At 37.7% G+C, this 23,620-nt stretch overlaps 1 protein-coding gene across 12 annotated transcripts in view; it reads right to left on the bottom strand.

The window, feature by feature from the left end:
• The window catches only part of DGKH (diacylglycerol kinase eta), a 193,421-nt gene that overhangs the window by 66,484 nt on the left and 103,317 nt on the right, over positions 1-23,620 (bottom strand). For 7 of the 12 annotated variants that reach the window (XM_040541214.1, XM_040541225.1, XM_040541288.1 and 4 more), the window contains 4 exons: positions 21,843-21,953; positions 20,045-20,125; positions 2,428-2,532; positions 1,971-2,103 (listed from right to left, as the gene is read on the bottom strand). In XM_040541214.1, coding sequence (XP_040397148.1) covers positions 1,971-2,103; positions 2,428-2,532; positions 20,045-20,125; positions 21,843-21,953 — 430 coding nt within the window. Of the gene's footprint in view, positions 1-1,970; positions 2,104-2,427; positions 2,533-20,044; positions 20,126-21,842; positions 21,954-23,620 lie in introns of those variants that run through there. The other 5 variants (XM_040541250.1, XM_040541258.1, XM_040541281.1 and 2 more) reach the window with 3 other exon arrangements.

Here is a 23,620-nt window from a genome sequence, read left to right as displayed (position 1 = left end):
TATATTGCTAACTCAGGGTAAGTCAAAAAATAGATGGTAAAATGCATTAGAAGTGCAAATGACAGAAGCAAGTAAATATGAACCCAGTCACATAAGAATTTCAGAGAAAGAACTTGTATCAAACCATATACCCTTTTTACATGAAGAAATTAAGGATGGTTACTGTGGCTTTTACAGAATGGGGGAAAAAGTAAGAGTATTTCAATACAAAAGTCACCTGCAACTGGTTTAGATTAGATCCATAATTAAGGCACTCCTTTTATTTTTTAAAAAATACTGAAAGAAAAGAAAAGAAAAGAAAAGAAAAGAAAAGAAAAGAAAAGAAAAGAAAAGAAAAGAAAAGAAAAGAAAAGAAAAGAAAAGAAAAGAAAAGAAAAGAAAAAAAAGAAAAGAAAGAAAAGAAAATACGTGTAAGCTAGCAGCTAAAGAGTAAGAGGAGGCGAACTTCTTTACAGGTAAATGAACATCATAATATCTACGTTTAAACCAATCCAGGTCATATATGTTTATGAAACTGTGACAGAGGAAGCTAATCCTGTCTACCATTAATAGTAATTTGTAAAAAAGAAAATGGTGAAAGATCAATTGGCACCAGAGACGTGGATAAAAGTAGCATTAGTTTATAATAAATTATGCAGGAAGTTGACAAAGTCCAAATCTGGAAATTAAGGAAACTACCTTCATGTAAATTTAACGCCAACTCCTTGAAAATTAAAACCTTAATTAGAAGCACTGCAACCATACCTAGAAGGAAAAGAGCTTTTCCTTTCCTTTGCCTGAGCAAATATAACTGTATTTGAACATAGATGCAATAAAACTGCATTTTAGTTAAGCACATGACACTTCCATCTGCCAATATCAGGCACTGAAAATACCGTGTCCAAGTGACTTATACACAGTGGAAAACATATACCAGAGAAGTTGGATGTAAATATGCTACCTTAATTCCTATGAAGTGGGTTTGCCCTGTTCCTTGACAATTGCACTATTAGCTACTTTAAAAGCACAGGTAATACAGGACGGTGAGTTAATGCCTCTTTTGCAGGACTTCCTAATACACATTATCATACACAGACCTTCAGCATCATAACAGCATTGATAAGAGAAATGCATTTGCAGTTGGGTAACATGCATCCAGAACTGAAGTCTTGAATGGTGTCAGTAAAAGTAACTCTTATCTGGACAGTTAGCTATTTTGTAATTAAATATTTCATACATAAGCAATAAAGTGACACCTGTGTCTAAATTTCTTCTATATCATAAGGTCACAATAAGACTTTTCTTCTTTATTCTAACACAAGCAGACTTGTTACTGCTTTTTCACAGAACTCACACTAGAAAATACATAAGCTGCTTCAGGTTTATCACAAATATTTATTTGCAAAAGATCATTTCTCCAGATAAGCTAAATGCTGAAGTTTTAGACGTCTCCTTTTTGTTTCTGATGGATTTTATCTGTTTTACCATCCAAATGCAAAGGCATTTAAATCCCCATTCCCTCAATGAATGACAGAATCTTTAAAGCAAGAAAACTCTCAGCAGCAAAGTGTTAATAATTTTTATAGACTTGGGGCAGAAAGTATCAGTATGACTTCTTTTTTTCTGAGGAATGCTGATTCTGCAAACAAGTAAGACTATTTTGTTACGCATCTGCATTTTTCAAGTACATATCAAAGAAATCCCGTCTTTCCTTGCAAGCCCTCCACTCAGGCAAGCACATTCCAAACCTAGTAGCTGCTTCAGAATGAAACATTTTTACTGAAATGAGTTAGAAAAAGGCACCCAGAGCACGAAGAAGGCGAGCCATATCATTAACAGTCACTCTCTCCAAGAGAAAGCCACTCACGTGAACAGATTTCTCCCTTCAGGCTTTTTTCCTTACTCATTATTTTCAGAATCATTACTTGCCTTAAACTGTCAGTAATTTATACACAGCATTATAAACAGGGGGAAGAAAGCGTTTATTTTACCTTCACAAGACAGGCCGTGAGAAGTGACTCCAGAGAGGCTCTCTCTACACACGTTACAGAAGGTAGGTCGGGCATGGGAGCAGGCGTACCAGTTATGCATCCCTGAGAAATGTTCCACATTAAACTGTGCGGTCTAGTAAAGGAGAAGTTAAGACAAATTTGAAAGTACAGAACACAGCTACGGTGACTGAAATTACCTATGGTTCCACATTACAGGGGACAGTGCAATGTTCATGAAAGCATTTTCAAAAGGATACTCAGCTTGCTTTCCCTCCAAACTTCTAAACAAAAGTATCATAAAAAGCTTTCATTCTGCTAGTAAAGCTCTTAACATGAAGCTTCATTCTGATATCAAATACGCTTTTCACACTTAAAAGGGTGGACTACTCTAGTTCTGTGTCCTGTAGCTTGATCTGTTGAGCTAGAACAGGTTGCACCAACAGGGTTATCAACTTACCTCATAGTGTTCCCTGGACTGTACGGACTTTAAAGAGCTTATCCAGTCCTCCATTTCTTTTCTGTTCTCAGCACACAATATTAGCCTCCTAAATGGAGTGATTATCTGGAAAAGATTTGCACTCTGATGATTCCAAATAGTAAAGCTCATGATAGAATACAGTATTTAATGTAAACTGTGAGATGAAGCTAAAGGAAAAAACATCCTAGACCACAAGTTATTCAATGTTTAAAAGTAACATTTCTTTAATACACTACCAACAATGAAAAAGTTTGCTTTTCCTTCTGCAGTTCCCAAGATTCAAATTGGGCTTCAATACAGTTTTTTACAATGTACATTGATTATGCCTCCTTCACGGCTCTTTGTTGATGCACTAAGGCTTAAATACTCAAGCAGAAGACACTGAAACCAGTAAAAGAAATGTTCTAGAAATTACTAATTTGCTATGATTGCAATCCTAGTTCATAACAGCATTATAGCAACTGCAAGATCCATTCAAATTACTATAAACAAACAAACAAAAACCTCCAAGTCTTAAAAACTACAAAAGCTTTCACCATATTTCTCTAACTTATATATTGACATTACATTTACAGAGTTTTACACATATATACATTTAAACACGAACTTTCTGTATAAAGTCTCAGTCTAGGAACACAAACAAATCTTTATAGGAAGACATGGAAAACAAAAGCAAACAGCTGAAAACAAATCCTACAGTCCTACTAGAGCAGTTGAAGGAATTCCTGAAGCAAGTTGATGCTGAGGAGTTTTCAGTGGTCTGGATTTAGATTCTAGAAATCTGAAAATGCTTTACCTAGGAGGTTCAGAGAGTGGACGCTGTTTCCCCCTTTCCCTCACTAGTAGAAAAATAATTAAAATAACAGTAAAGCACCAGAAACTATCAGCTAGTTTCAGCAGAAACTCCCACTGAAATTATTTTGAGCAATGCACTAAAATAGATGAAGCAGTTACTTTCACAGCAAAGAATTTAAAACAAAATAACTACAAGAAATTACAGGGAAGTTATTTGTGATTTTTTTTTGGAGGAAGTCTGAAAAAAATAAAATTAAATCTTTATCACTCATATATAAATCCATTGCATTGCATGTACCGCCCACAACTGCTTATTGCTTAAATAAAACAAAGAAAGGACCAAGAAAGGACCACCAAAAAACATCAGCTCTGAATATTTTTTAAATGTTACAGGCTAGATATTAAAACATTTGCACAATATTAGTAAGCACTTATCTACATCTGCATTTACTTACCCAGTCTCTGCTGTAAATAGTCTCTAGCCTTGATTTGTCCTACCCGCTTCTTCATTAAACTGAGCTGCACTTTAACATATCTCAGAGGCAACGTAACTGAAGTGCAGCAAGCTGCAAGTCACATGGAGGAGAGGCAAAAACCCTTTGGGCTTGCCTTTCTTTTTTTTTTTTTTTTTTTTTTTTGATGTACGCACTTCACATCGAAGTGAATAGTTTCTCTGTTTTCTATTTCCCTCAATCATGCTTAAGCTTTTTAATAAGGTTTATTAGTAGCTATCCATGACTCTTCCTAAAGAACAGTTAATGCAAAGAGCAATGCTTCTCTCATTAGTTTGGAGCCAAACAGACGCTTTATTACTTCAAAATGTTTTTCTAGGCCAGGTCATCAAATGAAGCCCAGAAAAGCCATTAAATCATAATATAACCCTGGCTCCAACAACAATCAGCATTCTGCAGGAATTTCCAGGTTTCAGTAGACTCAGAAATCTTATTTGCACAAAAACACCCAACCAGATTATTTCCTATTAGCTAGCATGACATTATAACATGGATTAAGTAAGGGCAAAGTCCACCCAAAATCCTGCACTTCACGTCTGTCCTTCCTCCCTGCTCATTACTGATTCTAACCCATAACCAGATGCTGTGAAATGTCACTAAGCAACAACTGCTGCATTTACTGCTGAAGACTCTTGGAAATCTTGATCTTGATAAATGTAACATTTATTTTTATTACTCATTTCTTTAATATTACCAACCACAGAAATCCCCTGCCCATTCTCTCACTCTCCCCTCCCAAAATCAAGACCTTGGGTTGTTACCTATGCTGAATTATCTAGTGCCAGCTGAGATGCCCTTTGGTAATCCAAGGCATCTGCACAGGGCTGGTAGACACAACAGAGGGCCATAGCACCTAGAGAAGTAGGTATGAAAAAGGCAGGTGGGACACCCAAGGGCATCCCTAAAGGTCCTACACACAAATGTACAGGCAACCAAATCATGTCACCAAACACTGCTAACTAATGCATACAAACATACCAGAAATTCCTATATCCCATTATATATATATATATATATATAATATTATATTATATATTATAATATTATAATATTATAATATTAATGGGAGCGGGCCCGTTATATATATAATAATACATATATATAATATTATCTGTTGAGAGTATTTCAGCAGCCTAAGAGTTAAATTATATACTGATGATGGCACGAATGTAGGATTACTTATCAGTGCTATAAAAATAAAAATGAAATTTGGAAGATACATATCTGTAAATATACAGCATCTATATAATTGATGATTAATCTACATATTCCCTTTAAATTACATGTTTCTAACAACTTCAAGAAGGAATATGATACATAAACGAAGACAAAATGCATTATATGCAAAAATACTGACGATTCCAAGGGGGAGGGGAGAGAGAGAAAGAATCTAAGCAGTCCATTTAGGTTTTCATCCATTTCAGACTCTACAAAATCATGGAGAAGATGTATTATTAGATATTTCATGTAACATAAGAACTCAGGGAATCAAGGAACTGATTATCAAACAAAAAGAAGTGTTTTTTATCTAAATGTAACACATCATTAAGATTTCAAAGTATTCCCAAAGGCTGCTTAGAAGACCAAAAGTATAAATGTCTAAGAAGGTATTTGACAAATTCATCAAGAACAGATGCATCATATACTGTAAAACAGTATCCCAAACCTTCGGCTTAGGAAGTCCTTAAAGTCCAACAGCTACCGAATATTATGAAATTATGCAAGAGGAAGAATCACTACACATGTCCTATGTCCTAAACTCCTTTCATGAATATCTGCTACTGCTGCTATATGACTCCAATTCAGCATACATTTATGAGCTTTACAGTAACTCAGTATAGCTGTTCTTGGTTGTCCTAAACTGAGAATAATTTCCTTGATCATCTTAGCTGCGTTTACACAAAAGGCAGGCTTTCTGTGCGAGCCTCATGAAGTTCAACAAGGCCAAGTGCAAGGTGCTGCATCTGGGTCAGGACAATCCCAAGCCCAAATACAGGCTGGGCAGAGAATGGATTGAGAGCAGCCCTGAGGACCTGGGCATGCTGGTTGATGAGAAGCTCACCATGAGCCGGCAATGTGCACCTGTAGCCCAAAAAGCCAACCGTATCCTGCGCTGCACCAAAACAGCGTGGCCAGCAGGTTGAGGGAGGTGATTGTCCCCCTTTGCTCTGCTCTCGTGAGACCCCACCTGGAGCACTGTGTTCAGCTCTGGGGCCCCTGGCACAAGAAGGATGTGGACCTATTAGAGCGAGTCCAGAGGAGGGTCATGAAGATGATCAGAGGGCAAGAGGTAATGACCTTAAACTACAAAAGGGTAGATTTAGATTAGATATGAGGAAGAAATTCTTCACTCAGAGAGTGGTGAGACCCTGGCACAGGTTGCCCAGAGAAGCTGTGGCTGCCCCATCCCTGGAGGTGTTCAAGGCCAGGCTGGATGGGGCTTTGGGCAACCTGGTCTGGTGGGAGGTGTCCCTGCCCATGGCAGGGGGTTTGGAACTGGGTGATCTTTAAGGTCCCTTCCAACCCAAACCATTCTGTGATTCTTATTAATGCTCACAGAATGTTATGATAAATTAACCTCAGTGATATGTTTAGAGTGCATTTATTAAAGACAGTTAAACTTGCAAGCAGATATGATCAAAATTTAAATGCTTTTAATTGTCCTTAGAACTAATTTCTAACCATGTAAATTGGATTTTGCTCGTTATCTCATCTCATTGCATGTACCCATATTCAGATTCTTGTAGTCAGTATCTTTTCTTCTATTACATATCACATTTTTTTTCCTTTATTACTGCTCACTGCCCCAAATATGACTATTTATATATCACTCTGAATATGCTAAACTCTCAATAGACAAGAAGAAATCATAAAATGCAATGACAAAGAAGTATCACAGGAACCACTGGAAGACCACTGAGGGAACATAAGAATGAGAAAATTCTTAAATCTTAGGGGGAGTCAGGTGCTAATGGTTCACACGCTGACAAAGCAGCAGACAAATCTAAAAGGATGAAGCAGCAGACAAAAGGCCTTAAAAATAAATAAATCAAGCAGATTTAATTTAGAAGATTAAGTTGCACTGAAAATTTTCACCCTTGCCAAGTAGCAAGGAAGAAGTCATTGCTGATTTTGGAAGAGTGAGATACCAAAGCCAGATACTGCAGTATATTGGAAAGTAATGAAATTGAGGTAGTGGGAATAAAAAACACTTTTAACGCAGTAGGCATAGGGAAAGAGAGAACATGCACAGTCTCAAAAGTCAATGGGAAACAATGCAAATCCTAAAACATCAGAGAGAATAAAAAATGTCTGAATAGCAAGAAAGGTGGTCCACTGTTGCAATAATGTTCCTGTTATGTTCAGGAAAATAACGGGCTTTTTCAGTGGGGGAATGAAGGAGAGAAGAGGACATTTTTCGGTCTGTCACAATACAACGTCTTGCCATAAACTGGGATTTTCACACATGTTGAAACTAAATAATCTGGTTCTAAAAAAATATAAATACTTGTATACATATACAGATGTACATCCAGAAATTATTTTGATGAAAATGACAGAGTCAAGTTTTGGGCCACTACTGCAATTTTTATTTCAAACAGCACCTATTAGGAAAAAGCTTAAAACCTTGAAGAGAAATAAAATTACCATTAATTTCACTGCAAATTTGAAAGCAACTTTTGCTTTCATGGGGGCTAACTTTACCAACAACATTCTATATGCCTTCAACCCAATCGGTTTATATTTATAACTTTTAAAATTAAATCATTAAGAACCAAAGTTCAGTTAGAGCACATTTTCTAGATGTCAACATTTTATTACATCAGCAGTATTTCAGAAGATACAGGTCCTACAGTTTGGTGGCTAAAGTTCAGGGTTCCTTTATGTGGAAGTCCTATGCACTACAAAGGGTGTTGATTTAGTCAGGTTACAGGCTGGCAATGTGATGAATTCATTCTCTTTACTGCAATACAGGAACAAAGATGCTGCCATAAACATCTCCCTTGCACATTCACGAGGTAAAATACTTAATCTGTCTTCCAAACAATCACTGTTCATCTTACCAGCAAGTCAAAGCAAGGTAAATCAAAAATAAATTAATGCCAGGGTATTTCAACTAAGCAGTCTTTTATAGACAACAGCAGTTATTGATAGGTACTTCAACTAATATAAATATTATGCGCTGTCTCGAATACTTATACATCATCAAAAAGAAAACAGCAGCGTAAAATTGCAAAATCAATGCTGTCAACAATGCAGTAAAATGGTGGCTTCTTTGTGGATGTTCTGGAATACACCTTTTCTGCTTCCCTTCTCATTGTAACTATATCAAAACCAAATTCTTATGGTTTTTGTGCACACATGAACGTCCCTAAAACCACAATTCACCATTAAAAACTGCATTAATTATTTGGAAAAAAAAAGATATTTCACAGCAATATTGTAATTTGCTATCAAAAACAAAGCCAAAACATCAGTTCAAAGAAAAATGCACACACTACATTTGCTAATCAAGAAAATAATGGTCTGCATTCAGCAGCAATAGAGCAGCTATTGTAAAGCACCCCACTTCCTGCAACATGATATTTGCATTAAAGTAACTTGTGCTGCTCTGAACTATTATCAGGCATTAGACTAATAGCACTTAGTATGACAGATCTTGAATTGGCTTAGTAATGTAGAAACATCACTTAGAATCAGAAGCGGGTGGGGAAATGGTTTTCCTGTTCTTTGAACAGATATTTTTAAAATATCTTTCTGGAACAAATGAAGAGAGGGCAATATAACAAGAGAGCACACCCCACCTTTCCTGTTAGGGACAGCACCTAACATCTGGGGCGTGTACATAAGAGAATCAATGCTTTGTAACTTATCTGTCCTGTAAGAAGTTGGGGAGTGAGTTCTGGCAAATAATACTGTGGCAGGATAGCAGTCCTCCCTTGCTATCTGTTTGCCCCTTCATTTTCTTGTCCTCATGGAAATGAGGACCCCACCACATTCACAAGGACCTTGGAGGATGGATGAATGCATCTTTGTCATAGACATGGGTGTAGGCTGCTTGGGTCATTGATGCATATGAATCTACCTGAACCTGTCTGCAAAAATCACAAAGATTAACAGTTGGGTACTTTTATTTTTTTGTGTTAAGAATACTAAATAAATTATACAGAGCTATCACTACCAAACATGTAACTAGTGCTTTACAGTGAATCGTCAGTGTTATTTTTCAAGACAAGCCAGACAAAAGTATAAATTACCACACAGAGGGAGTTGAGAACTTAAAAGCAAGGTGAGTAATAAATGGCTATTGTATTTGCCTGAGAACAATACAGAATTTATTATCAGACCAATTAGTTCTGTCTACTCCACTAAAATGTTGCTTCCCTCTTTTTGCTGGCATTCTCCTATTTCACTGTTGCCAGTCTCACAAGTAACAAAACAATGTGTGTTTTTGGCCCCCATGGTAAGAATTTTGATTCTTAGGAGAGGGAAGGAAAGGTCCCATGATGCATATCCCACACCAGCACACCAGGACAAATGGGCTGAACTAAAAGGCAGGACCCACGTACAAGGTCTGCACTGATTTCACTTTGCACTCGAATCCAGGCCAGGCAACTTAGGTGTCTTTGTTTGACCACATTCCTAGCAAAAATGAAGGAGCATCTCCCAGAATATGAAGGACAAGAAGATGACACGGAGTCACCTTCAGCATGTATTCACCAACAGGAAGTCATGCTTGACCAACCTGATAACCTTCTATGATGAAATGACTGTCTAAGGTGGATGAAGGGAAAGAGGTGGATATTACTTAACTTCAGTAAGGCTTTCAGCACTATCCCATAAGCTCCTCATATAAAAATTGATGCAGTATGGGCTGGATGAGGGCACAATAAGGTAGACTGAAAACTAGCTCCCAGAGAGAGTTGTGGTCTATGTCACAAAGTTTAATTGGAGGCCAGTAACTAGCAGTGCACCCCAGGGGTCAATAGTCAGGTCCAGTCCTGTTCACCATCTTCATTCATGATCTAGACCATGGGGCAGCGTACCGTCAGCAAGTCTGCAGATGACACAAAACCGGGGGGAGTGGTGCATACAGCCAAAGGTAGAGCTGCTATCCAGAGGCACCTCGAAGGGGGAAGAGAAATGGGCTGACAGGAACCTCATGGACAAGAAGCGCATTGTTCTGTACCTTGGGAGAAATAATCCCAGGCATCAGCAAATGCTGCGGGCAGTCCATTTGTAAAAGAGCTTTGCAGAAAAGAAACAGGAGTCAATGACATATCCTTGTGGCAAAGGTGTCCAGCAGTATCCTGGACTGTGTCAGACAAACTATTGCCAGCAGGGAGGTGATCCTTCCCATCTACTCAGCACTGGTGAGGCCACACCTGGAGTACTGGGTCCAGTCCTGGGTACTCCAGTACAAGAGAGACACAAACATGCTGTAGAGAATCCAACAAAGGGCCACCAAGATGATCAAAGGGCTGGAGGACCTCTCCTATGAGGAGAGGCTGAGAGAGCTGGGAGTGCTCAGCCTAGAGAAGAGGAGGCTTGGGGGGGATCTTATCAATGTCTGAATGAGGGTGCAGAGAAGATGGAGCCAGGCTTTTTTCAGTGGTGCCCCATGACAGGATAAGATGTGGCAGGCACAAACTGAAACACAAAAGGCTCCATCTGAACATCAGCAAACACTTCTGTTTTTTACTCTGCAGGTGCATGAGCACGGGTCCAGGTTGCTCAGAGAGGTTGAGGAGTCTCCCTCTTTGAAAATATTCAAAAGCCACTTGTACGCTGTCCTGGACAGCCAGTTCTAGATGGCCCTGCTTGAGTAGCAGGGTTGGCCCAGGTGACTTCCTTCCAACCTCAGCTCTGCTGTCATTCTGTGAAAACAGAATCCAGGTAAATCAAGAAATCCAGCTACAACATGTCCTGTTGGGAACAATAAAACAGATGCACAAAGTAACCAGCAAAGATGAGTTTGTCAGAAACCAACAGTTTCTCTGTTTTGACCTCATGTATCCAACATCAACCAACTGTAAAAATAAAAATATCATTCCTTCAGAAGTATAAGCTTATAGCAAGACATTTACAAGAACCAGCGTAGGAAAGCGTCATCAATTTGGACTGAAGAATCAGAAATTTATCTTAAATCAGTACTTAAATATAGTAAAAACAACCAACCATTCTTGTAAACGTAAACTGGAAACTGCTATATATAGTTCAAGGCCTGCAAGTTCTTTGAACTTTTTACATAAAATGTTGTTAAGTCACTTCGCAGGGCTGTGCTCTTAGTGCCTGCCTCACAAGCTCATTACATGTCTAGCAGATGGGACGGCTTCAGTGCTTCAAGGAAGACATTTAGTTATATATTTAATGGCGTTAGGTGTAAAGTTAGATAAAATAGAACAGCAGCTGACTGTTTTCTTCTGTAACAACAGATTCCTGTTTAAACATAATCCAGCTGCTTGAAGTTAAGGATCCTTGCTCACTTGAAGCAGGAAATTTATTCAAAGCTTACGCCAACAGCACTGTTTATAAAATTGTTTTGTATACAGGAACTGCACTGAGGGATACTTTTTAAGGTTTATCCAGGTATTTCAACTACTTTTAAAGCAAGAACAGAAAGAAACAACAGAGAACAGCAAAGCTCAAAACTGCAGGAAGAATGTAATCTGGCAATCCTCTTTTGCTAATTCATAGAACAGTGCTTGTACTCCAAATATCCCAGTGGTTCCATTGGTGCCATGCTATGAGTTCAGAGCAGTAAGTAAAAGATTTGTTTTATTTATTTACTTATATGCAAGTCTACCTATTGTGTTTCACCAATTAAATAAACTCTTTGAAAACTAAAGGAAGAAAAAGAAACTTGCATTTTCTGTGACTTATTTTTTAAAACTTTCTGCTTAAGCTCAAAACTGCGGAAAGCTCCAGGTAAATGTAACCAGAACCAAAATATACAATATAGCCCAGAACATTCACATTTGAACGATCCCATTTTTTTCCTCTTCTGAAAGCTGTTCAGCTTTCTTGTAATAGCTCAATCCCAAGTGATTTATCTACGGATTTTAGCCTCACAGCTGAAAGGCTTTATTGCTTTTTCATAATGAAACTTAAAGCTTCAGTGTCTCCAGACACTCTAGGGAAAGGGAGACAGTGCATCATTCAGAGATAAGGAGCTTAAAACTTGAAAGCCACACCCAAAGCTACCCAAAGAGCTCTCAGCGTCATTACCTTTTCTTGTCACTGTCAGAGGGCAGGGGAAAATGGGCAAACGCTAAATGGAGGAAAAAACCTAAGTGCATCACAACTGCAAACTAATTGCTTTTGTCTCTCCTTTTTTTTTTTTCCAGCATAATTAATTTGCTATTTCAGTTTTGTTTTGTTTCTAAGCTGCCTGTATATAGAAAAAAAAATGGACAAGAAAATTGAACAAAATGGAATAAAAAGCACTTTCCCTTTGTTTCTGTGGTTTGGGTATTGCTCCGGCTAGGAGTAGCAAAAAGCCGACACCATTTAGAGGCTAATCAGTATCTGTATGAAGCAGCAGATAGCTCACAACTAGGGAAAAGCTAAATACATCCAAATAGTTAGCTACCCATTCAAAGCTGAGTCACATTGGTGAGGCTAGGAGAGGAACTCGATCTGTTTCCAGCCATACTGCACCTTCCTAAGATATCGAGAGGACCTGATAACTTCAAGGATGTTACTCCAGGACCTCTGTCCACCTTGTACATGACTGCAAATAGGCACATGGGCAACGTCTGGATATGCCATCCCTGGACCTTGAAACTGTGGCATGCACTGCCCCTTGTGAGAAAACCAAAGCCAGAATTTGAAAAGCAATGTTTCTGGGAGTGGTATTCAGCTCACAGATAAGACACTTTAAGTAAAGACATCTACAAATGCATCTGAACTCCCACCATCCCCAGTATGTGCTGGGTAGAGCCATGTTCATACTGAACTTGAACTCAAAGGAAATTTAAGTGTATCCAAACCCAGGAAATTATTACACAACTAAAGGATAAATCTGATGTAAAGTATGCTGAGAGGAAACCTAAGGATAGCACCACACACAGTATATAGCACTTTACTGTTCTTTATTTTTTTCCTTCATGCAGATAATTTCATAATACCATGTCATTAATCTCCCAGGCTGAGAACAAGGCAATGATATTGAATTGTTTCATCTGTCACTCTACAAAACAGTGAGGACAGCTACTCTAAATCTCAGCTGTATGACAGAAAACAAGGTCTGTCTGAAACAGGCAATGCCAACACCTGTGGGATGCCAGTGGGAAAAACAAGTCCCATCATCGGAAGTGTTCAAAGTCAGGTTGGACGTGGCTTTAAACAACCTGATCTAGTGAAAGATGTCCCTGCTCATGGCAGGGGAGCTGGACTGGATGATCTTAAAGGTCCCTACCAACCCAAACAATTCTGTGATCCTATGATTATAAGGCTGTGAAGCAACTGTACTTTCTGGGCAGGCTGTGGAGCAGTAAGCACCTCAAGAAAAAATTTTGCTTCACAGTAGCTGAAACCAGGGGAAACCACCCGAAGTCTGGAAGAAGCCAAAGTCGGTCAGACCCAGGAGTGTCCCAAAACAGGAGCAGCAAGTTGATTTCACCAAACTACAGAAAAAAGAAGGAAAGTAAAGGAGAAACAGCAGAAAGCCCAGGGAAGCTCAACACACCTTTTAGGCCAGCAGAAACTGCCTAAAGAAAAAAATGACCGAGGTCAACATCTCCTATGTTCATTGAGAGTAAACTGCAGCAAATTGGATTTTGTAAGCAGGCAGGACAGCATCAGAGAAATCCACTGGCATCCGTAAGCACTTCAGCACTTTATAAATAAAGCTAAAGAACCTGAACTTTGGGCTAGTCATTTTCAATAATTGTCAATACTAAAATTGAATTGGTGTTAGATTATCCAAATAGGAAAAAAATAGTATCAGGATAATTATTCCCAGCTTTGAGACTCTATCTCTGATTTCCAAAAAGACAGAAGTCTACAGTGTTCAAACCTAAAGAAAAGATGAAATGTTTAAAACTCCTCTGGGAAAATGCTGTTCTCATTTCCTCTTGATGTGGCTTGGGGAAAGTTAAGTATTTCTCCTATTCCCTGAAGAATTCCCTGAAGTTCCCATAGCCCCTGAAGAAAAGCCTCAGCTGGAACTCAGAAAAAAATCTGGGTGGCAAGAAAGGAAGCAAAGTGTGTCCAAGTCTCTAAGAAATTCACACCATCTACCCCGACACACTGCAAAGGTCTGGCAACACATTCTGTTTTAAAAGCCCATAGTTAATATTAAAATTTAATTTTCTAAAATCAATTAGAAGCAGCTAATCTCAACAATGAGCACAGAACTAAGTGACATCAGAAGAAGCAGTGCTGAAATAAACTGCTAAAAAGCAATGTGCCTTCAGGTCTAATTGTAATTTTCAACTTGAAATTCTGCTGAATGGCATGAATTTTTAGCACAACTGGGCAATCTCCCATTAAAACCAGTAAGTGTACAGGAGGATTCAAAGACAAGCAGAACTGTTTTGTGCTTTAAACTGGTTCCGCACAAATTATATACTGGTAAACTTCAAATCCATAGCTAAGATGTAAGATCCACTACAGCCAAAAACATAGATAGGAAACACTTTAAGCAGTGCAGTTGCTGCAATGGAGTATATGGTCTCACAAATCTATAAAAAGGAGCTAACTATCTCAAACTAATTGGTGAAAGAAAATATAATCAGCAAATATACATGTTTAGCTTTTCAAAGTCTACCCATATGTACAGCAAATCAAGGGAATCACAGCCAGCTGGATAAATATATTTTCTTTAAAAACTTGTTATATAGAACCCTCTGCTTTCAAGTCAAAATGAATTGATAAATCTGACCAAAACAAGTGGAATTGGGGGAAAAAATCTTCAACTTTTTGGGACAAAATTGTGTTCAGGTTCTAACTTTAATGAAATACCATATGTGTTTGTTTTTTTTTCCCCTTTTTTAAATAGGGAAAAATGTTTTGAAACAAAACTTATTGCCTTTAAGTTGAAATAAATTATTTCTGCTCAAAAAAGTTCAAACATCAGGTTGACCTATAATGGTTTTCAGTTCAGTCATTGAACCAAGAAGACTAATTATTTTCATGACCCAATCATGAGATGAGATGACAAGCTAATTGAGAGATGTTTAAAGATAAAAAGGAGTAATAGGTATTTTTAACATGGCAAAAAAAATAATAGATAATAAACACCTTATTATTTTGTCACAAAATTTTGTGATGAAATTCTTACAGTAGAAAAGGAGTGTAAAGTAGTGTGGTGATATGGAAATGTTTACAGACAAAAAATTATCTGTAATAATAATTATTACAATGCATACAGCCAAGCAAGGTATTAAACAGACAGTACAGTGGCTTAAAAAAAAATCATTAAAAACTGAGACACACATACCAGAGGGGAAAAAAAACAAACAACAATACACGGAAACAGAAAAATAAGTATTTATGAATCACAGACAGCACCAAATTAACAGGAAAAGGACCTTGGTTTTGTCACACAGGATAAAAAATGCATAATGTGTGGCTGCTGAAGAAAACAGGCAAAACATGGAATCCACAAAGAATGCTAAAGGCTGTAACTTAGAAAATATTCTCAAACCGAAATGTCTTTGACTTGTGTTCACTTGGAAACCTTAGTGTAAAACCGGTCCACTTCCATGATAATACTGCAGAAAAAGAGCTCAAAGAACAACAAGAATGGATAAGAGTACAGAAGAATGTTTACAAAGAATATTTACATCAGAAAACAGACAAATGAAAAGGAGGCAATAACAAAGATAAAATAAAGAACAGTTTATGGGTTTCTGCTGCCTTTCCCTCATCGTACTAGGTGAGAATTCTTAAAACCCCACTTCCTATCTAAGGAAATATTTTTCCACAGAATAAATGGACTCCCATATGATGTATAGCATCACTAAAATCAAAAAATCAGCAAAAAAAATGATATTAGACATTTCTGCAAGCATATCCAGAGTCACAGTAATCAATGTTATTGGCTGGAATACAAAGTCTCATTTCCAGCCAGTTTCCAATTACTAAGAACTGCAGCAGGCTTTCCAGGACAGCAGATCTGCCCACTGCAGCTCCTGCCCTCTCAAGATGACCATTCTCAGAAGCTGCATATTCAACAAAAAAGATTAGATTCGGAAGGCTGAAAGTCAGAGTCTACATTTTTGGTTGTCTGGATGACAAAGCTCCTATCACAGCTACAGAAGATTTAGTTAATCATCAGTGGAGTCTATAATGAATAGAGTAAATGCAGGAATCTACTTTAAATAGATATCAATCTTATCCTAGATACCTATATTTAGGGGTCTCTAAACCCATCACTGAATCCCAAACTGAAGTTAGGGCAATCTGAATCTCTATCCTGAGTACCATTGAGTACACTAGTTCCCATGTTCCTACAGGACACCTTCCAGAACAATAGTGAAATTGTTTCTTCTGTTACTCTCAGACACAATTAGATAAGATTTTATCTAGTCAGAATTTTCCCTTTTCTGAATATAAAAAAGTATGAAAGAAAGAAGATATAAGTAAGAAATTGAGCGTCCATGGCTTTTTGTAAAGTCTTAAATGGACTAGAAGTTGGCCTAACCTAAACTAAATGTCTAACGACAGCTATACAAAATAATACCTCAAAGCCAGAAATCCTACCTTGAAATTACTCTCTCTCTTCATATTTATCAGAGAAGAGCATATCTGAATTATGTATTTTCAACACCAATTTGGATGGACTAAATACAGGTGCAGCCACAGGGTGCCTGTGCATAACCCAGGACATTTTCCCCATACACGTGTATCAACAGTTGAAAGGCAGCATGGTTAACATCTACTGCTTGTTTCTTGTTGATGTGCATTAAAAGTTCTTAATTATCAAAAGCAGGACAGAGGCTTAAGCCAAAAGCTAGCCTGTCAAAATCTCTTTTCAAATGACAATTCATAATCGCTTTCCTTGCCCTAAAGAACTTCATTAATTGAATATGCCTGTTCAAGAAACATCTTAGTGTTTAAAAATCCCATTCCTTATAGCTTCCAAAACAAAAGCACACCACCAACAGTGCACGTGCCTAAGATCCCCATGCTTGCATGCTGGAGATCATCTATATTCAGTCTCATTCAGCCTCAGCCTTGTTAAGGTAACAATAAGGATATTTTTCTAAAGGTGCTTGAGATATTAACAAGTCATCTTCTATCCCTGCAAACGAAAATGCATGAGGATTAAAGCTCTTGACAAAATTGGTCATTGTCCCATCTGCTTTTGTACAATAACATGGGAGACCGATTCATCCTAATCGTGTCCCCAAAGAGGTGGCACGCTGTGCAGCTATGCTCCTCAGGAACTGCAGAGGAAAATAAACAATCCATGGAGGCAGAAGCAAAGTGGAAAAAACATTCAGTAGAGTACTCAAAAACATCACAAGGACTCAATGCCACCCACCCACAAAACTGTATTCACATGGAGAACAGAAGCCCTAGGTAGGCTCCTGATGTGGCTAATGGATAGGGCAATGCAGATCTTTGATGGGCTCAATTGACTTGTTGAACTGGGTTTCTCTCTTCCCACAGACTTAGGAAACCCACACGCAACACACAAGTGAGAAGAATTTGGCCTTCAGAGTAGAATTTAAAGCCTTCTGAAGTCAAGGGACACCGTTTGCTCTATTTCCTCTATTAGTAAGACAGTGGTCTATGCATTCCAGTAATATGAAATGTCTATAACCCATGAGAAGCTGCCCTAGCACAAGCTTGTTCACTAGGAATTATTTGCTAGAAATGAGATTGCTTTTCATTGAAAAGTAATAAAGAATAAAGCAATAAAGAAAAAAATGAAGATAAGCTGTTTTAAATTTAGCAGCTCCTCATTTTAATTAGCAGATATTTATTTATCTCAACTTTCTCCTTAGCCTCTATTTGTTTGTAGTAAGAAAGAAAAAGTAATTCCGGTGAATAAACACTGATATTTAGTTACATAAAATATTCTACAGGCATGTGCATTACAAATAAACTCAACCTTAAATGTGTGTGTTATGTCTAATTTTAGGACTCGAGCTTTATCCAAAAAACAGCATGGAAAATCTTGACATGCACACCTCTGTCTCCAAACAGACAAACTAGAAGGGGCAAAAGAAGGCAAAACAGTAGCTTCCACAAGCTGAGGGGTGATAAATGGGGGGAGTGGAGGGGGCAGGGAGGAATTAAAGTGAAATGACAAAATGATTTGTAAAAAAAATAAATTCGGTTTAATGAAACTTTTTAAAAATGTGTTTTTCTAGAAATATGGTCACTTGGTGGACATTCCATCTACGGACATTTGTGTTAAAAATACTCTCTATGTGGGCGACAAAGAAACAGGAGGAGGAAGAGCACATTAATTACAGGAGGCAAGACTCAAGGATTTTATTTTTGCCTTTTTAACAAAGAGAATGCTAACAGACCACTTGCAACATATAGAAAAAAAATGGAATTTTAAAAAGATAATCTGGCCTTTCTTAAAGATGGGAGAAAAAAATAAAAGCATTTTGTTTTATGTATAAGGAGTACTGCTGGGAAGCTAATGCCACCACCCCCTCAAAACCAGTGCAAGCAAGGCCAGAGATGTCTGTCTTTACTGAGTTGTGTTGCTGGGAGACTGAGTTAGGAAAACACAAAGGAAGAAGCCAAAAGATTAAGCGAGATGATGACTATTACCATATTTTACAGTCAAATCAGATGGTACTTCAGCCCAGGAGACCTCTAAACCCAAATAATTTTTCAAAAATGAATTTAGGACTCCTTAGAGAAAGCACTGTTTGTTCTAAATTACCCAGGACATGAAAATAAAGTGTCTCCAAAGCTGCTAAAGCTGTAGTCCTCTAAGCTTCTTTTTCACTACTGTCTTCCCCAGGAATCTTGATACTAATTACAAAACATGTCTTTGGTGAACAGTGGGTGTGCTTACAGGATTCCACATGAACCCAAAACACCAAATGTTTTAAGAAATTGTGAGGGAAAAAAAAAAGTAAAAAATAAAAATACCAAAACCGTATCACCTTTCTCCCCCCAAAAAAATTTTCACCAAGATGAATGTCTTCTTTCCTGACTCAGCAATCAGCAACTTTAAGCCAGAGTCTTCTTAATTTTCTTTTTCCCCATAATAGAAACTACAGCAAGGGAAGTGTAGAAGTGTTCAGGGGATGCTGAGTCCTATATTGCTTCTTGGATAAGAAGTGACAGTCGTAACTACCAGGATCCTCAGCCCATGATCTTTGTATGCCTCATTATTCCTTAGCTATCCTGATGCCCACATGACAGCTTTAATTCTGGCTAGGAGACAGACAGAAACAGAGCTCCCCAGCAACAGAAAGGACCTTTTCCAAAGGCGAGCTAGTACATCACACAGTCACCCCTCATCAGAGACCTTCAGTCAAATTAGTCTCTCATCTCATTAGTAGTCAGTAAAGAAACTGTTATTGACATAACACGCCTGGCCGTCCAGGCCAATGTGAGCACATATTTGACATGCTCTGACAGCTTGGGTAGCTGCCTGGGAAGTACCAGGACAAGGGAGACCTGACAAAGCTTCTAGGAGGCTTGCATTGGACTATCTAGGAGATGAACAATAATAGTACAGTAATTATCACTTAGTTCCAGCAATGCAATTGAACGATAGATAGCAAGACCTGTGTGTAAAACACACTTGTGAACTTAGAAAAACAGGGATTTGTGAAGACCCTTATTTCTTATACCACTATCAGAATCAAGGTACGACTGTGAAGACAGTTCTTCATATGAACTTAGAAACTACTAATGTGGGTATATGATCAGCAGTGTAAAAACCATAAAATACACTTCAATATTACAGAAAACCAAGAATATGATTATAGGAAATTAGAACAGTAACACAATTACATTTGAATCAATTCAGCCTGTCAGTTCAGAGACAAACTACAACATAAAACCAAGCTGAAAGCACTAATACCAAAGCTTGCTAAATTTTTAATGCCTCATATCAGCATCTTTTGAAGTAAATGTTACCTAACCTTCTAAATTCTGCTCAAAAAAAAACAAAAACAAGAATCAGAAACAAAATTATCAATAACTGATGTGATATTGCTGTGATATATTTGGCAATTTTCAAATAGAGGACTTTTTATTTCCAAAGAGAAAAACGAGGCTTTATTCAGAGGATTCTTGATTTTCTTAGTAACAGTCTCCCTACAGCTTTTAAGACCAGTATTATAATGGTTCCATACCGTGAAGCTGTTGTTGACATTTTTTGTGCTTGATTCAGCTACACTGGCATCTGACAGGTCAACTTCATCAAATATTAGAGACTGTGAATGGAAAAGAACACAAAAACATTAAATATAGCCTGAGTCTGCTCTCAAGTATGCTCACATTTGGTCCTTTCATTTCCTCCTGTCCACTCCAATTGGAAAATAAAAACAGAAAAAAAGAGAGGGTGAAAAAATAGAAAACACTGATGAGGTGATAGAACTTCCTATTCCACCACTAAACACAGTCTTATTTGCTATCTAATCAGATGAGAGTGTAAAACAGTGGTTCCAAAAATACATGCTGCTTTTAAATCTTTTAAGGATTTGTTTTTATTTATTTTTTTTAATAGATGCAGCTTTGGGGTGTCTACTGTGTACCATAAATGCGGTATCAGAAGAAAGAGATTCACACACAGTAACATACAAATATATTAATGAGCTTTAGTATGGAATTCTAAATTAATGAAAGGGAATCTATGATATGGTATCTGTAAGAAAAGAAAATGGAGCTCAAGAGACTGAAGAGATTCCTCTTTCCACTCCTTTGTTTGATGTTCCCATAAGAGAAATACGTATCTTCATTAAACACCCCAGCTTCTGGCGAAGGGTTTCAGCCCGGTTGAACTCACAATGGGTCACAAAGCAAAGGAAAGACCACCTAAAACATCTCACCTTATTTTAGCCATACCTTGCTCTTTCTCCTCTATGCCACGGAAAGGAGAAATAAAAAAAAAAGTGTGTTGTATGCCGCAGCATACAATCAATGTTTGGGGATTGTGGAAGGATTCAGTGCTGCAGAGTATTTGTGCAACTGCCTACTCACTACTCCTTCTTTTCTCATCTTTATGACACAGATTACATTGCCATTCTCACAGCTCTCGTCTGTCATGTTTATTAAGACTTCGTATAAACTGCTCAGGGTAGCAACAGGCGTAGAAAAGTGTGATAACAGAGGTACTTCAGTGCTGGGCTCCCTGAAGAGACATCTTCCTTGATTCACCACAGCCGTACAACTACGTACCACGCAATTACAGTCATGTAATCATAGAAAAAGAGGTTTCTGTGCCTCAGTAATAGTTTTATTAAGAAACCCAAGCTAGAGAAGATGATGGGGACCTGAAGCACCTCACCTACAGCTCCCATCGGTAGCTGCAACACTACAGGATATAGAAAAGTAATGCCCATCACTATGAAACAGCACAGTCCAAGCTGCCTCAACAAGCCGAAGTGTTCTCTCTTCCAGTCTTGAGGGGGAGGGAGGAAATGCCTTTCAGAAAGTAAAGAAGTATTCCCCTCTGCCCACCCCCAAATTTCCCACTAAAAGTTTCAATTGATGGGAAACAGCCTTTCCCCATACAAATCAGTTTTGGCAGAAAATCATCCCATCTTGATTTCGTGTAACCATTTCCATCCCTTTTAGGGCAATATGGGCATGGGACTAGAAGAGCTTTAACGAAATTCAGTTTGTGAGATAACTTCTGAGCATTATCCAATGAGCCAACACCCCCCAAAAAAACAACTATTTAAGACAAACTTATTATTTGTCTGAATAGTCCAAGGGGTTAAAAGAACTGAGATAAACTTGACTTAAAAATAGAAAAATCAAGAGATAGCACCAGACTTCCTTAGATAAAGTTAATTAAGCATACTACATCTTACATACTGTAGTTTTTAGTAAGACAATCACTAATAAATCATTAAATTATCATGATTACAATTATAAATTAAGCAAAATTGAGGTACATGGCACTAGATGTTAGTATTATAGAATTACCTTTGAATCCTTAGCATAGTAAAGGGTACGACCTCGAAGCTTGAAATAACGCTTTTTCCACCTCTGAAAAGAACTGGTTTGCTTCAGTAGTAATCCTTCTTTTATACTTGTCTGAAAAAGATTAAAACACAGTAGACAACATAAATACATATCTAAATAGCTAAGTATATAGATCAAAGTTATTGGGTTTTATTATTATTTATGTTACATTTCATCTATTGTATAAATTTCTATTAAGTTGAGACTAATTCTCTGGGCAGCCAGACTCTACATAGCTATTTTTTTTAACAATGCCAATGCTGGCAAAATGCTAATTTTACATATAAAACAAAAAAGCAGTCAAGAGGCTGTGAAGATTACCACAGCGTAATTCAAGTGTTTGGATAGCTACGAAACCACAAAGATTAAAGCAAGCAATGGTTTACGGTAGCACAATGCAAAGAAAAAAAGATAAAAAACAATCTACACAAGGTCATTTCTAGTTCCAGAATCTGATTATACTGAGCAGAAAAACAATCTCCACATGGACCCTAATAGAGCAAGGTACTTAAAGGTGTGTCTAATTCAAGCATGGGAATTATGCCTTTAAAGTAGATCTAGGATGATGCAAGTTTTGCCTGACTTTAAGTACCTCACTGAACCAAGGTCTTCAGCATGCACTCAGCTTACAAATAGGAATAATTATGTTACGGGAAGTGTGAGAACAGTAACTGCTAGGGATATTTTTGCCAGGCAAATATTTCTAGTCAAAAACCTATTTGCCAATCCAAAGCATTCTGCTGCAAACCAAATCCTGCCTACATACAGCCCGTTTTTTGAAATTCAAAAAACACGAATCAGTGTATTTTAAATGTGTACACTGCTTTTGCCAGCATGTGTGGGATTCGTCAACCTGATTACATAAATTCTCCACTTAATCTGATGGAATGACACGACACAGCTTCCTAATTGCATGAATCTTGAAATCCATTTTCTTCAGCTTTGAAGCACAGAAATGATATGAGAAAAAGCAAGTGCATTTGGATATTATATTCCAACATAGTCTCCAATGCATAATATTTCCAATTTGTACTGCAACACTGGGATGCAAATCTTATAATACAATTTCTAGACAATGTGATATAAACATCATTTGTAGTTATTCTAGACCTTTTAAGGCTTAATCAGACCTGACTTGAAGTTCATAAATATTTCCATCTGTTATCAGATGTACAATTGTCCTTAACTTCAATGCAAGTAATAAAAATACAGAAAAAGCAGAAAGCACTTTAATGTTCCTACCATTTCCTTTAAATGAGAGGCATTATTGCTATGAACATCGCACCCTTCATTTAGACATTCCTAACGTAATAAACTCAGAATACAGCCCAACGATGACAAAGCAATTGAATTAATGCTCTCTAAAAAGCAACCCTCTCAGATGAAACACCGTGGATGAAAGTTTTGATTTATCTCACTTTACTTCACATGACAGCGAACCAGAACAACACGTTCGGTCAGCTGTCCTGTTCTAGCTGAGGGGTAGCAATTCCCAGCTGAAAGGGAGTGGAGAGCATGCACAACACACACAACTTCATGATTGCCTGCAATTTTCTGACCAGACCCTATGATAAGCTATTTTTACGTGATATAAATAGATTTAATCAGCAATTCAGCCCGAAGCAAGTGCAAGTGCATATTCAAAGCTATTTGTTATAGCCATGCAGCCCTTCTGTTTCGCATTGATTGCTCCTTGAGATTTCCAAAGTTATCGCACAGGATGGGAGTAGATAGCTTGA

This window comes from Cygnus olor, chromosome 1 (genome assembly GCF_009769625.2).
Source record: "Cygnus olor isolate bCygOlo1 chromosome 1, bCygOlo1.pri.v2, whole genome shotgun sequence".
Taxonomy (NCBI): domain Eukaryota; kingdom Metazoa; phylum Chordata; class Aves; order Anseriformes; family Anatidae; genus Cygnus; species Cygnus olor.
The sequence above is the reverse complement of the archived record's forward strand: the minus strand, read 5'-3'. Positions and strand labels throughout refer to the sequence as shown.